The 15,057-nt window shown below is 37.4% G+C and overlaps 1 protein-coding gene across 2 annotated transcripts in view; it reads left to right on the top strand.

Moving 5' to 3' along the window:
- ift172 (intraflagellar transport 172) overlaps nt 1-15,057 on the top strand; it is a 49,848-nt gene that overhangs the window by 25,370 nt on the left and 9,421 nt on the right. For both annotated transcript variants that reach the window (XM_046060816.1, XM_046060815.1), the window contains exons 26-47: nt 990-1,079; nt 1,432-1,529; nt 1,857-1,992; nt 3,127-3,243; nt 4,192-4,334; nt 4,756-4,849; nt 5,418-5,482; nt 6,648-6,828; nt 7,031-7,140; nt 8,674-8,803; nt 9,515-9,613; nt 9,953-10,062; nt 10,231-10,294; nt 10,744-10,830; nt 11,137-11,253; nt 11,603-11,713; nt 11,922-12,041; nt 12,402-12,497; nt 13,024-13,083; nt 13,351-13,449; nt 14,194-14,347; nt 14,845-14,936. In XM_046060816.1, coding sequence (XP_045916772.1) covers nt 990-1,079; nt 1,432-1,529; nt 1,857-1,992; nt 3,127-3,243; nt 4,192-4,334; nt 4,756-4,849; nt 5,418-5,482; nt 6,648-6,828; nt 7,031-7,140; nt 8,674-8,803; nt 9,515-9,613; nt 9,953-10,062; nt 10,231-10,294; nt 10,744-10,830; nt 11,137-11,253; nt 11,603-11,713; nt 11,922-12,041; nt 12,402-12,497; nt 13,024-13,083; nt 13,351-13,449; nt 14,194-14,347; nt 14,845-14,936 — 2,373 coding nt within the window. The remainder of the gene's footprint in view (nt 1-989; nt 1,080-1,431; nt 1,530-1,856; nt 1,993-3,126; nt 3,244-4,191; nt 4,335-4,755; nt 4,850-5,417; nt 5,483-6,647; nt 6,829-7,030; nt 7,141-8,673; nt 8,804-9,514; nt 9,614-9,952; nt 10,063-10,230; nt 10,295-10,743; nt 10,831-11,136; nt 11,254-11,602; nt 11,714-11,921; nt 12,042-12,401; nt 12,498-13,023; nt 13,084-13,350; nt 13,450-14,193; nt 14,348-14,844; nt 14,937-15,057) is intronic.

Here is a 15,057-nt window from a genome sequence, read left to right as displayed (position 1 = left end):
ATATATATATATATATATATATATATATATATATATATATGTACAGTCACCCATAACACACACATATACACACACTACACAAAGTTTAGTTCATTCTTCATGAAGTAGCGTGGGCTGTGTGTGTTTCTCAAGGGTGCTTTGGCAATAATGACAAGTTGGATTCTTGTAACAATAGTTGCCTAAATACCAGAAATACAGGACTGTTGAAAAAAAGAAGATAAAGTAAAATCTGGTATAAATACAAAGAAAAGAGAAAAGGAAGAGAGATGATGATGATGATGATGATGATGGTGAAGCACAGCGTACTCTGCTTATTCTGATGAGCTCAGCTGAGCCAAACAGCCTCCACAGTCTGCCAGCCTCTGAAAATAGCAGGCCATTTCAGACTGTTTGCTCTATGGGCATATTCAGAGAAAGTAATTAAGATAACAAGCTCTTTGCATTCCAACTTGTAGAAGTTGCAGGAAAGTATTATGCAGTGCAAACTTAAACAATGAAGGAAGCTCACACCTGCGATTTTAATACAAAAATTATCATGAAAAAACAATGACTAAACGTTTTTTAATCAAACCGGACGAACGTTTGCTGCATTGATGGCAATGTTAGTACAGGTTCAATGGAATATACCATTTGCCTTTCTGTAGAAAAAAAATATTCAGATATGGTGGATGGTTCCCTTTTTCTTTCTCTCCAGTCTCTCCTTAAATTCTTCCATTAACAGTTACACAATATTAACATACAGCAACAAATACTGTTATCAGTACAGGTAGCACTTTCTAATTTAGTTTTATAGGTGTTCCTATGTGTTCCTTTTATCCTGCAGGAATGCCATTTTAATACATTAATGTGCTGTGGATATGTCAGAAGGTTAAGAAGGTTTTAATTTTCATTGTGCGTTCCAAAATATTATATAAATATTTTATTTGATATTCAAATTGTATTTTATATTTTCTGAGTGTGTGTTTTTTGCATGTGTTAATGGTCTGTAGGTGGCAGAGCAACTGTTCGTGAAAGGAGGTCACATCAAAGATGCTATAGACATGTACACTACAGCAGGACGCTGGGAGGAGGCTCATAAGGTTAGTATGGACGCAAACTGCACAAACAAGAATGTAACATAAAGAGAGACCAATATGCATTTTTGTGGCAAATAAATACAGTTAAATAATTCCACTAACATAGTTTTTGACTAGCTGAAAGCTAAAATGTAAAGGTTTTAAATTTCTTCTGTTTCCCTAATCCTGTGCACAACAATATTTGACCACAGCAGTGCTCAGAGTAAACATAGTAATGTGTATTTCATCCCATAAATGTCACATTGAAAGATAATCATACAGATAACATTCTACCACACTAGTTAACATTATTTGATATTGGTCTAGCTATGAAGCAAAGACATTAAATAAAACCATTGCTTGGTTTTGTTCGTAGTTGGCAGTGGAGTGTATGACAGAGGAGGAAGTTATGGCTTTGTACATCAGCAGAGCTCAGGAGCTGGAGAGAGATGGGAAATTCAAGGAGGCTGAGAGGTAAATGGACATCACTTTATTTATAGTAATTTGTCGCATCATTGGGTGCTGGAAGCATGGGAAATGGAGTGAGGCAAAGTAACATGGCTATGTTTGAAGTCATCTCTGACCTCAATTACAGCGAGGAAAAATAATAAAAACAGTATTTGACTGTTGACAGGTGGTAATTTCAGACCCTGTTTTGACTTGGCTTGTCTTTTTTCCTTCCATTATGTCCAGACTGACTTACTTTTTAAAAGTCCAATCTTACTTTTTTGACACATGAACATTAACAAACAAAACAGTCTGATTGCTAATGGTTGTCTGGCTGTGTGTGTGTGAACGCAGGCTGTTTGCCACCGTGAAGCAGCCTGACCTCGCCATAACCATGTACAAGAAGAACCGGATGTTTGATGATGTTATTCGCCTGGTGGCCAAACATCACTCCGACTTGCTGACGGAGACCCACCTGCACCTGGCCAAGGTACAGCACCCTGGGATCAAGACTACAGTAGGAACCAGCAGATAATGGAGTTTCAACACCAATATTGATAGCAACAACTGAAGTCCATTAGCCTGTTAATCAGACTGAACTGCTTTTACATTGAACTTCATTCATTCAGCGTGACACTGTGTTCAAGTTAGCTAATTTCTTGCTGGGAGGAAGAGTTATTTTGGTTTCTTCCCTTATCAGAAACAAATGACAAATCTGTCCCCTGGTAATTTTTAAGCGACACAGAAGCTGCGGTACTGATTAGTTTCACCACAGTCTGATGTGACTTACAGCAACCTGTGCAGCTGTTTCAGCTAATTATTTTCCTTGTTTAATTTTTTGTAAGTGAGGCCAAAACAAATCAAGATTGTGTACATTCACCTACAAATATCCTCAAATTCTTATAGCTCACATAACATGAGGTGAAAAGATGCGTAAGGACTTTGGATGAGTTTATCCTTTAGTTGGTTTAGGTAGCTGCTCAGCATTTTCATCAACTTCCCTTTTGAAAAGCTCTCATAGGCTCCCATAAAGCAGTTCTGGCACCCTTACAACATAATAATGATTTTGTTAAGAGGCCTGTATGTGACACATATTTTTTTTTCTTATATAACAGGAGAAAAATTAGTGTGTTCACAGTTTTTCTTTTGTGAGAAATTTAACAATAATTAGGAATATCCTTAACTAAATGTTCCGCCCGTGGGTCAGCCCATGAAGCTAAACATATTTTTGATGCACAGATTCACTCCACAAGCATGTCTAATTTACTTTATATATATATATATATATATTTATAACCTATTTTGGTTGTGTTTAGGTATGGTCGCTCTGAGACTTTAAGTCTCCAAGCTCCAGATAGTTGCAGCAAAGAAGAATCCAAAGAAACAGAGTTTCATCTTTAAGTGCTTTTGTCAGCAGTTTTCCTTGCTGTGTCACAAACTGAGAATAGGGATTGCTAAAGGAATGAATTTTCCTTTATTAGCATCATTATTGTATTACAACTCTTAATTAGAACTTACATTTATGTTCTTAAATCTGTTTTCTGTATAAAAAATCAATGCTGGCTCATTCTGTGTTTTGTGGCCTGATATGTATGTTAATGTATGGTATGAATATTTCTTGTAGGAGATGGAGGCTGAATCTAGGTTCTCGGAGGCAGAGTACCACTTCATGGAGGCTGAAGAGTGGAAAGCTGCTGTCCAAATGTACACAGTCAATGATATGTGGGAGGATGCATACAGGGTAGATACAGTCACATTTTCTTTCTTAGCTTGCTAGCTGTTAGTCCCAATATATTTCCAAGATGCGTAGACACTCCAAATGTCTGAACTGTATTTGTATATTTTAAATCCTAAAATCTCGTCCCACACAACAAATGTTTACACTGGCCATAGTACATTCCTTACACTCCTTCTACGTCCGTCTTTGACTTGTTGGTGAAAAGTAAATAACACTAACGATCACTTGTACAACACTTCAGATGTAATCATCACATAAAACACATAATGGCTTTGTTAAAAATTACTTTTTGATATTGCCATGGCCTACTAGTTAAAGTCCAAAATGTATTGAACCATTAATATTTGACAGTTTTAACATATGTGGTGCCAATTTTAATATAGTTTACTGGGTACCACTTAACTTAATAAAGCTATAATGTAGGTGTAAACACATATAAGCGTATAAGTAATAATAATAATCATCAACTATAACTCCTTTCTGTGGGCACTCATATGGAAGTGGATGCTCGTGTATAAACAGATAATGATGGTAAAACGGTTGTAAATACATAAAATACATCTTTATAGGAGAAGTTATCATTTTTGACAAATACTGTACATTAATGAAAACTTAAAATGTCCTTATATCTGGGTATAACTGCATTATAGTGTGTTATGAGTTGTTTATTAAATGTTTTAAATACTGCTTACATTCTAAAATAGCAGGACTTAAGTAAATTGTTACAGTTTACTGAGAGAGTAGGTGTTATGGGCACAGCATCATTACAACTGTGTGTTGACGGTGTTTATTGCTGCTGTTGATTGGGCGCACAGTGCAACTTTATAGCTTCTATCAATTGTTTTTCTCTGGCATTATCTGTGATAAGAGGGTTAGGGAGCCACACAGCTACAGGACTCATTAGTGATGTATATTTACAAATATATTTGATCTTGTGTTTGTGTGTGTGAGGTGGCTAAGAGTCATGGAGGTGCTGGTGCCCAGAAGCAGGTGGCCTACCTGTGGGCTAGGAACCTGGGAGGAGAGGCGGCCGTCAAGCTGCTCAACAAGTTTGGCCTCCTGGAATACGCCATTGAATTTGCTTCTAATAAACTGTGAGTTGCACCAAAACACAAAGACCCAATGATTCATCTTCATTTATTTTGCATTGTTGGAGAGATTTTGACACTCATCTGGAGGTTTTATTAGTTCTACTGTCTGGCGAGGAGCTCCCACCATTTTAACCACCACAAATGATTTATGTCTTAAAAGTGTCTGATTTATGATAGTCGATGAGTCCCCAAAACGTCCCCAAAAGAAGTGTGTACTGATGTCAAGTTTCTGAGCTAAATACAGTATATTAAGAGGGCATTGTAGCTGAGATCTGGACTAGAACACGTTCCTTCAGTACATCCACCTGCTGGCTTTATTAAGCTCATTCTGATGTACTTTTCTTACTCAGTCCATCCATCCAAATGAATATTTATCCTCAGTATCTGTATTGTAACACCAGCCTGCTCTTTATTTACTCCCCAGCTCATTTGACTTTGCCTTTGATTTGGCTCGTCTTTCATGTAAGGAAAAGATTCCTGAGATCCACCTCAAACATGCCATATACCTGGAAGATGAGGTAAATCTGCTGCATACAGTATTTGATATGCATTACCAAAACCACAGTGTTTGTCTTTTTTTTTTATCCCACTACCACAAACCACATCATCTCAAAAAGGGTATAACTGCTAGCAACCAATGAAAGTTGGGCAGATTTAAAGGTTTATATTAATTTAGTCTCCTTTACATATTAAATTGTTTCTGTGATCTGCACTATTCATCAAACCAGTGATGTCAAAGGAAAAGGATGTTGTTGTTTTTTTTGCAATCATGGGACACAGTCCTATCCATCATTCCTAACAGTTGATGAAATGACGGTCAAAACTTCAAAATAAGACAGAGCTTTTCATTCAGTCAGCATATATTCTTAAATGTGAGAATCTGATCCTATCCGAGTGTGATCTTTCTTCTAAATTCAGCATGATACATTTTCAGCAGTTTCAACATGCATCTCATTTTGTCAATCCTGTAAATTCGCTCATCATTCACTTTGAACTTCTGCTCATACCCCTGTCACTGAGAATAGTCTGTACTACATTACAGCATGTTGTGCTAATCGTAATTTGTGTCACGGTTTCATGTTCTAGGGAAAGTTTCCTGAGGCTGAGGTTGAGTTCATCAAAGCAGGAAAACCCAAAGAAGCCGTGTTCATGTGAGTACCGGAGGTGTGCTGACAATGCTAACACATGTAGCTCTGTGTTTCTGCCAGCTAATCAGGAGTTGTTATAATTAGTGTAGATTTATATCAACTTGAAGATCAGTGGTGCGATTTAACTGCGTACATTTACTCAAGTACTTTACTTAATACAAACAAATATTCGAAAGCAGAAAACATATAAAGACTTTATAAATTATGATACTTTACTTATTACCTTGTTATCGCCAGTTTAATCCAGTTATACAAATAGAGCTGAAACGAGTCGTTTTTTAATCGATTAGTCAAGAAACTATTTTGCTAAGTACTTTTTGATGTAAAAATGCAAAACTTTCCATGGTCCTAGCTTCTCCAGTGTGATGATTTGCTGCTTTTTCATTGTAATTATTGTAATAATTTTAGTTTGTATTTATTTTTAGTTTGTCAAATAGTTTGGCAAAACAAGCTTTGTGATTTGTGCTTTCATAAAAATAGAAAGGAATTTGCTTCATCTCAAACAACTACAACAGTAAATCCTTCTTTTATATTAATGTTTGAGCAATCATAATCTATTGATAAAATATATATTAAAATTCACAGGGTACTAAATTTTGCTTTGCGTTCTTTTACTATTAATATATCAAGTATATTTTCCTGATTATACTTTAACTTAAGTAACATGCGGCACTTTTACATGAAGTGTTTTTACACGTTATTAGTACGTTTACTTACAGTAAGTAAAGGATCTGATTACTTCCTCCACCACTGTTGCAGAAACATCAGGACAATATTGATGTTGATGGAGGTTCATGTGTTCATTCAGTTGTTGTATTGGAGGATATAACTCAACAGTTAAACCTGCAGTAACCACACTGGTGCTTTTTGCATATTTTTATATATTTGCACATATTTACTACGAACTCACTTAACATTATTAATAACCATTTCTCAAAGCATACCATGTTTAAATAAATTGTTATTGTTTTAGTAAGCTATGAAACTCAACTTGTTCAAAGTTTCTGGTCATCAACTAGTTGGCTCACTAACACTGAAATGTACTGAGATCAAGTTTATGCCCTGTTTCATGTTCCATTTCTACACATAGGATTTGTAACTACTTCTAAAACCTGAGTTTTGTGTATTGTTTTGTTTGGGTTGTGTATTTGTGTGTGAACCGCTCCAGGTACGTCCACAACAAGGACTGGGCCAGTGCGCAGCGGGTGGCTGAGGGCCACGATCCAGAGAGTGTGTCTGAGGTTCTGGTCGGCCAAGCCAAGTTCTGCTTTGAACAGAAAGATTTCCAGAAGGCTGAAGCCTTCCTGCTCCGAGCCCAGAGACCAGAACTTGCTGTTCAATATTTCAAGGTAACTGTAAGAGCCAAACTGGCTTCAGAAGAAACAAGAATGTGTGAATGTTCAAAGCAAATAGAATTTCTTCACTGGAGTTTTATTTTTTATTTTTGTTTAATTATTTGAATTCAATTCAAATCATAGACTTTGACCATCTTTCTTGTTGTCTGTTGGTTAGTCTTGTATTTATTCCAGATTTGTTGTTTGTGTTTATCAGGATGCAGACATGTGGAGTGACGCCATGCGTATCTGTAAGGAGTATCTCCCCAACAAGCTCTCCACGCTCCAAGAGCAGTACGAGCAGGAGACCTCTAAGAAGGGAATCCGGTGAGATTAACACCATAAGACAACAGAAATCAATGAGCCTCTTTTCTCGTAATGGTAATTTTCTTCATTGTAGTCTAGAGAGCCTTAAAATGGTGATTTATTTCATCCTCTGCCAAATAACACACTAAGAACTGTATGGAATATGTGATGCTTTCCTGCTTAAATGAAAACAAAAACAGTCACTGAAGCTTTATCTTGTTATAGTTACAGCAGGAACAACAACATATATATGTCAAAAGCTGTGTCAGCTTGACTCATAATTATAGATCAGAGGTTTGGTAATTGTGGGACATTATTTTAAGAGTTTTTGTATTAAATTTTGTTGACCTGTTATGTGGTCATATTAATAAGAACCCCCTTAAAAGCCAGAATGAAACCTCAAAACCCACTGTGAACATTTTACAGTCTCTCTCCTTTCACCCACCAGTGTAATCTATGCACAAAGAATCAGTTTGATGCTTTATTAAAACACAGCCCATGTGTGATCCCAAATTGAAACTACCAACGAGGAATAGCTCGTTAGCCGGCAGAACAACATCATGCAGCTCTTCTCCTCCCATCGCTTCTCCCTTTTTAATGACTTGTGGGAGAAAACATCAAAAGTTACCAGCCATAAGGAAGTGTGGGTTAAAAACACTGAATTATTCCTGCAGAGCTTAACAGCTCAGACTTCAGATAAGTGCAAGGCCTCCCATTTCGTACAGGCATCTGCAAACCATGATAGAATTTTAGTTTGCTAATAAATGATGCCATTACAGCTCAAGGATGCACGTGACTTAACTCTTAATGAAAGGTAAGGCAATGAAAAAGATATGTCAAGAACAAGAGGGAGAAATAAATATCAATCTTGTTTAAAAAGTGTGAACTGTGGACATGATTCCACAGTTCCTGCTAGTCATATGCTACGGTAAGTCAGCGTGCCGACATTCAGTGTGCCGATATTTACCGTGCTGATATGACCTAATTGCAGATAAACTGATCACGGTGTTTATAACAGCCAGTAAATGACAATTAAAAAAGAAACGGATAGACGGATCCTACAATCATGTTATGAGTGTTGATATTGCTTAGTTTGCCCACTAGAGGGCACTCTGCAATTTTTCTGTTGTGGAATGCCACAAATCCAAAACAAAACACAGCAGTCTTTACTTATTATCTAAGTAAAAAGTTAATTTTTAAATTGCATTATGTCATGTTATCTTGATGAGGTCTCAACTACACATAACAAATGCTATGGGTTAATCTTTGTTTATGTTATGTGTTTCTGAAGAGAAGAAATTTAAAGGAATCTCTGCCAACATTTTGGAATATTGCATTTTAAAATCCTTAAATATCAATATTGGTATCGGTCTTAAAAATTACATATCGGTCGGGCTCTAATTGCAGCCCAAATATAATGTTCTCAAACCAAGTCATGAATTACTCACAAAAAAACAAACACAAATTACAAATATTTATCATAATGACTAAATTTTGCTTCAAATAAATTGTAATTGTTTGTGTCTCTCTATGTAACTTTGTTTGGTGTTTCAGAGGTGTGGAAGGTCTGCTGGAACAGGCTAGGGAGTGGGAGCAGTCAGGTGAATACTCCCGGGCCGTGGAGTGTTACCTGAAGGTCAAGGACGACTCCAACATTGCCCTGATGGAGAAGTGCTGGATGAAGGTAAAAGACTTAAATTACAGTTCCCTTTATTGCCATATAGTTGCCATTTATTATGAGAATTTCACGATTTGTGACATTTTATAGTCCCAGTGATTCATTGAATGATCAAAAAAATTATTGTCAAACTAATTGATATTTAAAATTACTGTTAGTTGCAGCCCTATTTAATGATATTGGAAAACAAACAATCAGCTCATACATAAGTCTTAATTAAGTTTCTTTAAAATGTTGTAGTAAACCAGAAACATAGTTTTTTGTTAGTTTAACAAATAAGCTGCTTTCACACTCAACCATGTAGTGAATGGATGAAATATATAGTGTATAATGGTAGCCAACATTTTTCCGTGATGGTGGAGGAAGTGGAAAGGTCACAGTGTCACCAACATTAATAGATTTCCTTATATTCCAAATATTGTGTGTCAGTGATTGAAGTGCTATAAGGGTCAGATCACATTTTATATTTTATTATATTCCTATTTATCTATATCTATTTATCTAATAGCCCACAAATATTTAAGTTAAAATTAATAATTTTACACCATTCAGCCTTTGGAAATTATACTTTTCAAATACTTATTATCTTCATACCTGTTTGTGAAAAAGGCAGAGACAAAACTCTGGTTGACACAGGCATTTTTTTGTGTGTCCTACAAGTGTTTCATGTGGCCATTTTGTGTGTGTGTGTGTGTGTGTTTGTGTGTGTGTTTCCAGGCTGCAGAGTTGTCCATCAAGTTCCTCGGTGGGGATCGCGCATTGGAGGTGATCCAGGTGGTCGGACCGCGACTCACACAGCTGAGGAAGTACAACGCTGTGGGTGAACACACACAAACACACATATACCATATCTAGGCACAAATTGGTGTTGTTTTCACCTGTTAAATAAAAAGAACCAACTGAGAAAATATGGTGGGTTGCTACAGTGTGGTGGTGGTTTAGGTGAGTTTCCCCACTTTCAGTGTCAGCACGTTGAGTATTCATGATATAAAGCCCTATTTAAATATAATCCATTAGTAGTAGTAGTATTTTGCCAACTGAATACATTTCTCCAAACATCCTCGCATGAGTCGGTTTCAGCTTTTTAAAGACATCATACAAGTCTTATTAAGTTGCCAATTTTTTTTCTCCTGTTGTGTTTGTGCTCAACTTCAGGCTGCTGAGCTCTACCTAAACATGGACCTCATCAAACAGGCAATTGATGTCTTTATTGAGGGTGAGGAGTGGAACAAAGCCAAGCGAGTCGCCAAGGAGCTGGAGCCAAGGTTTAAAGACACAGACACACACACCTGAATATACCATAGTTATTATTATTCGCAAAACAGTGGCAAACATATATACTGTACATATAACATCATAAAAATACAGGGAATTGCCTCTGGAGTTATGTTTTGTCTTTGCCCTATATCTCTTTACTGATCTCTGGATCTCAGGTATGAGGACTATGTGGACCAGAAATACAAAGAGCACCTTAAGAACCAAGGAAAAGTTGACTCAGTAAGTATAATTACACACTCTGTTACATACCTGACGGAACATGTAACATATTCTAGAGGAAATATCACCACATTAGTGATCAAAATACATCCTTTACTTGCTGAAATCCATGTTGTCTGGAAGTATCATTCGTCGTAAAATAAACAAATTGCCAAGAAAATCAATCTGAAATGTGTCTACAAGAATCAAATAAATACATTTGTAGTAAACTTCCGTTTAAGGCGATAACGGAACAAGAGCTGTGTACATTTAACTGAAATTACTTATAATTTCTGGTTGTTTAAGTCAAAGGTTGCCATGTTTCCATTGTACTTCGTAAATGTCATTTTACACAAATGAACAAAGATAGATAGATATTACTTAAATACTTTAAATGGTCTAATTTGAAGATTCATGTTGTCATTTATGAAACTGAAAACCTGTTGTTATGACTGTGTGTGTGTGTCTAGCTGGTGGGTGTAGATGTGGTGGCGGCCCTGGACATGTATGCAGAGCGAGGCCAGTGGGAGAAATGTCTGGAGACAGCATCTAAACAGGTACTGAATAGACAATCAGTGTTGACTCTCTGGTTATTTGATAAAAGGTTAAATGTGAACAGGCAAGGCACTTAGTTAAAAAATCTCCAGAGCAGTGAGGAAGAAAGTAATCGTTCATCTGCGTGTTTGTTGAGTTTTCCTTGAATAAAAAAAAGTTTCAAAATGTTAAAATACTTGATTTCTGTTACACTTGTTTTTCTTTTTTGGCCCACCACAGTTAGGGTTCTGGTCATAAATTCACGGCAGCAGCAGTTGATCGGTCTAGACATGTCAGCGCTCCTCTTTATCCCTGTTGTGTTTTGTCAGAACTTTAAGATTCTCCACAAGTACGTCGCTCTGTACGCCACACACCTCATCAAGGAGGAAGAGGCTCTGAAGGCTCTGCAGCTCTACATACAGCACGGAGCACCACCTAACCCTCAGGTACTGCATAAACACTTTTATCTCCTCATTTGTGTAAAATTCTTTCATTACGTTTGGTATAATCTTGTTTTGCTGCCAGATAAGCCTGGATTTCTTGATGCCTGGATTCAGGAAGGTTCTTGAAACAATCCTGTAGGGTTTCTCACAAACATATGCTTCAGTACATGTCAGCCTACCTTCCTAAAAGAATGGTAAAACTCTCAGTGAGACTGGGATTGTACGTTATAGGCTATCTAGTAATTTTAAATGTATGTATGCCTTTTCTGATTTTTACTTGTTTATTGGAGCTACAACCCCACCTGTTTTCTGCATATTTATTGTATCTGTATCACCTTTTTTTTACTCTCAGAACTTTAATATCTACAAGCGCCTGTTCCTGGACCTGATTAGTCTTCCTGACACTGATGGACCAGAGTCTTACCGAATGTGGGCCGACCTCCGCCATTTCCTGCTGCAGCTGGTAAATTACAACATGCTCCAAAGAAACTGCAGTTAATCTTAAGTCTAGCTTAGATCACCATCTAATGTAGAGTGCCAAGCAAAATTAATTCACTAATTTAGTTGCAACCATTTGTAAAATTCCTTGATATATGATGTGTATTTCCTGAAGAAATTCCACAACTATTCTCATAACTGTACTGCCACTTATTGTGATGCAATGATTTCAGTGTGAGAACATATCGAAGTCAGCCGAGGCCAACTCTCCAGCTCATGAAGACTTTGAACAGTTACTGCTGATTGCTCACTACTACGCCACACGATCCGCCGCCAAGGGAGTTGAGCAGCTGGTACACGAAACACAGAAACACTCTTTTACCCGCCTAGATAGGGTTAATATTTCAGTTAGGGATAAATTCACATGTGCTCAATCAAATTCGATCTTAAAAGTGGACATTTCCATGATCACTCAAATTGTTTTCACGTTTGATTTGTTTCTTGTGTGGGGGGAACCATGCATCTCACCACCAGGTCAAAATTGACTGATAGATATTCATTACAGTCTCACAGTCTAAGAATGAATCATATAATCATCCATATGCCAAAAGAAACCACAACAGGAAAGGCCACCATGTTGTATTAGTCCAGAACAAACTTACACCTCTGATAGATAATTGATCTTTTCTTCTGTTGCTCCTGTGTATTTTCAGATCAGTGTCGCAGCCAAGCTGTCTGTCTCTCTGCTGCGTCACACTGAGCTCATTCCTGCAGACAAGGCTTTCTACGAGGCTGGCCTGGCCTGCAGGGTGGGTTCACCATTGAGAGGGGAAGACAAATTAGTTCTTCTTCCACTTTAGATCAGATTTTTTTGTAGTCTCTGTACTCGTCAACTGGTGCACCATGCCCCATTTTATACACACAGTTTTGGTCACGGCAGAAGTTCTCATTGCCGTTGTGTTTTCCTACTGATTTAAAGTCCTAAATTGAAAAGCACCATCCCATTTGTGAAAGAAATTAGAAAGTTAATTATGCTATATTCCTGTAAATGGAGATATTTTGGAGTTATCACTGACTTATTAAAATTGTCATGATATATAAAATGCAAGAATAATATAAAGTATGTTCTTCATCTTTTTTGTTGTCCATTAATTTGCTTCTGAAATCAGTCAGAATAGTAGTATTACATTTTTAATGGCTTTTGAAGTGTGAATTGGACTGTATGGGACATTTAGGGGAAAACTTGAACCTATATGTCATAAAAAATTTGTTCTAGAAGACCATCCCAGTTCGTTTGACTGATAACTATACATATGTTTTTTTTAAACCTGGCAGGCTGTCGGCTGGGAGAACATGGCCTTCATCTTCCTCAATCACTTTCTGGATCTGTGTGATGTGAGTAAACTATTAACAACTCATCTGTCGGACCAGACATAATGAAGTGTAATGTCTCGTACTTACACTGTTCAGTCTAAAAATCCAGTATTTTACGGATAACATAAATCATTGTTTTCTGTTTGCAAATAGAAAGACGGTCAAAATAAGTTGCTTTAAGTTTGAGCTTTCATGAACAGGTTATATTCATGAATCTTGTCTCTTAAGTGATCTGACATCTGTTTTATCTGTCTTAATTTTTGATTGGTAATTTTTTTTTTTCTCTAGGCGATTGACGAGGGGACCCTGGATGCTCTGGACCACTCTGACTTCCTGGACACCGACATTCCCTTTGAGGTTCCAGTTCCCACCAAACTCTGTGTCACCGTAAGACATCCTTTCACCAAACACACAACCGAACACACCTGAGTGGACACACTGTGATTAGACTGGAAAAATCTGGTTCAGTTAGTACCACATCCATCTTTGATGCTGAGAGAAGGTGATAATAAATGGAGCTTGAGCAGCTCCAGGCAGGAACATGAAATCATTAGTGCCACACATATCAGCATACTTAACCGTCCTGTCTTCAGTAGTAACCAGAAATTATCAGACCAGATAATGTAGAGCAGCGGTAGGCAAATAGCTTCCCATGGGCCAAATCCAGCCAATGACCTTGGCCAATAAAAATATTTTAAAACTTTTATGTGATTTTTAGACAACATTATAAACGATATGAATATTAGAATCATGTAAATCCCAACAAATATGACCTTGCAAGCCGCTGTTTGTGTGTGGATAACAATCAATTACATCTCCAGCCTTTCCTTAGAGTAACACAGAACAAAAATGAATTGAGTTAAATTTAACTTTTTGTCAGAGTATTTTCATTCAAAATTTTTATTTATGTTTATTCAAGTCTGTTAAATACTGTTTGTGATAAGTTGTATCAGGGCTTTAATTAGCAGTTAACGAATCATCATTAGGTTTCTGTTGCCAACATGGTATCAAATCCAATTCCATAGAGCGTTAAAAAGAGTCTCCGCTTTCTGAAAACTCCTAAACTTCCTGTTTGTGGTGGAGGATGCTGTCTACAAACAGACCCAGATACTGTGTTTATGTGTGCTACAGGACGCCCAGCGGGAGCAGATCCGTGACTGGGTATTGATGGTATCCATGGACAATCGGTTGGAGCAAGTTCTGCCGCGCGACGAGAGGAACTCGTACGAAGCCTCGCTGGTGGCCGCCAACACCGGCCTTCGCTCTCTGCCCTGTGTCCTCACCGGTAATCCACACACACAAACAGGAAACTAAAAGACAGCTAGGGATGGGAGATATATCAATTTTGTAAGATGTATTGAAATATTTTCATACGAGATATCGGATGAGCCGGTATTGTTTATACCAATATAGTTTGATTTTGCGTTAAATGAATTTCTTCTGTAAAGGTGTGCCGTTGTTTTCTCCTTCTAGGACTGGGCAATTAGGCAAATATATTCAAATATTAATTAATGTGCGATATAGCAGATGACCATATCATCATATTCCAGTTTTTCGAGCTTCCGCTGGTCGCTTGTTGTCCAAAAAGTATCTGGGAGGTTTTAGGCTATTTTAATTTAGCCTGACTTGTAGCTGCTAACTAAGTAGCTTCTCACTGTCTGGACCAAGTCTGTGAAGAATACAAGATGCCGTGTTAATGTTACATAAACAGGGACTTTCTAGTTATACATACTCACACATAGTATGAGTATACCCCTCACTCTGTGGTGTTCCTGCCTCCAGGTTACCCTGTGCTGAGGAATAAGATTGAGTTTTCGTCTGTGGGGAAAGCAGCCAACAAGGAAGACTGGAACAAATTCCTCATGGCCACAAAGGTGAGAACACACAGAGAAGCAGGTGAGACTCTGCTCTCATAGGACAGTAACTTTCTCTAAGCTGGAGTGTCCCACTACTCTGTAGTTTGTAAAAACATTTTCTATCCGATAATCCCATTAC

Source organism: Micropterus dolomieu, linkage group LG10, assembly GCF_021292245.1.
Source record: "Micropterus dolomieu isolate WLL.071019.BEF.003 ecotype Adirondacks linkage group LG10, ASM2129224v1, whole genome shotgun sequence".
Lineage (NCBI taxonomy): Eukaryota > Metazoa > Chordata > Actinopteri > Centrarchiformes > Centrarchidae > Micropterus > Micropterus dolomieu.
Note: the sequence above shows the minus strand (reverse complement) of the source record. Positions and strands in the feature narration are given on the sequence as shown.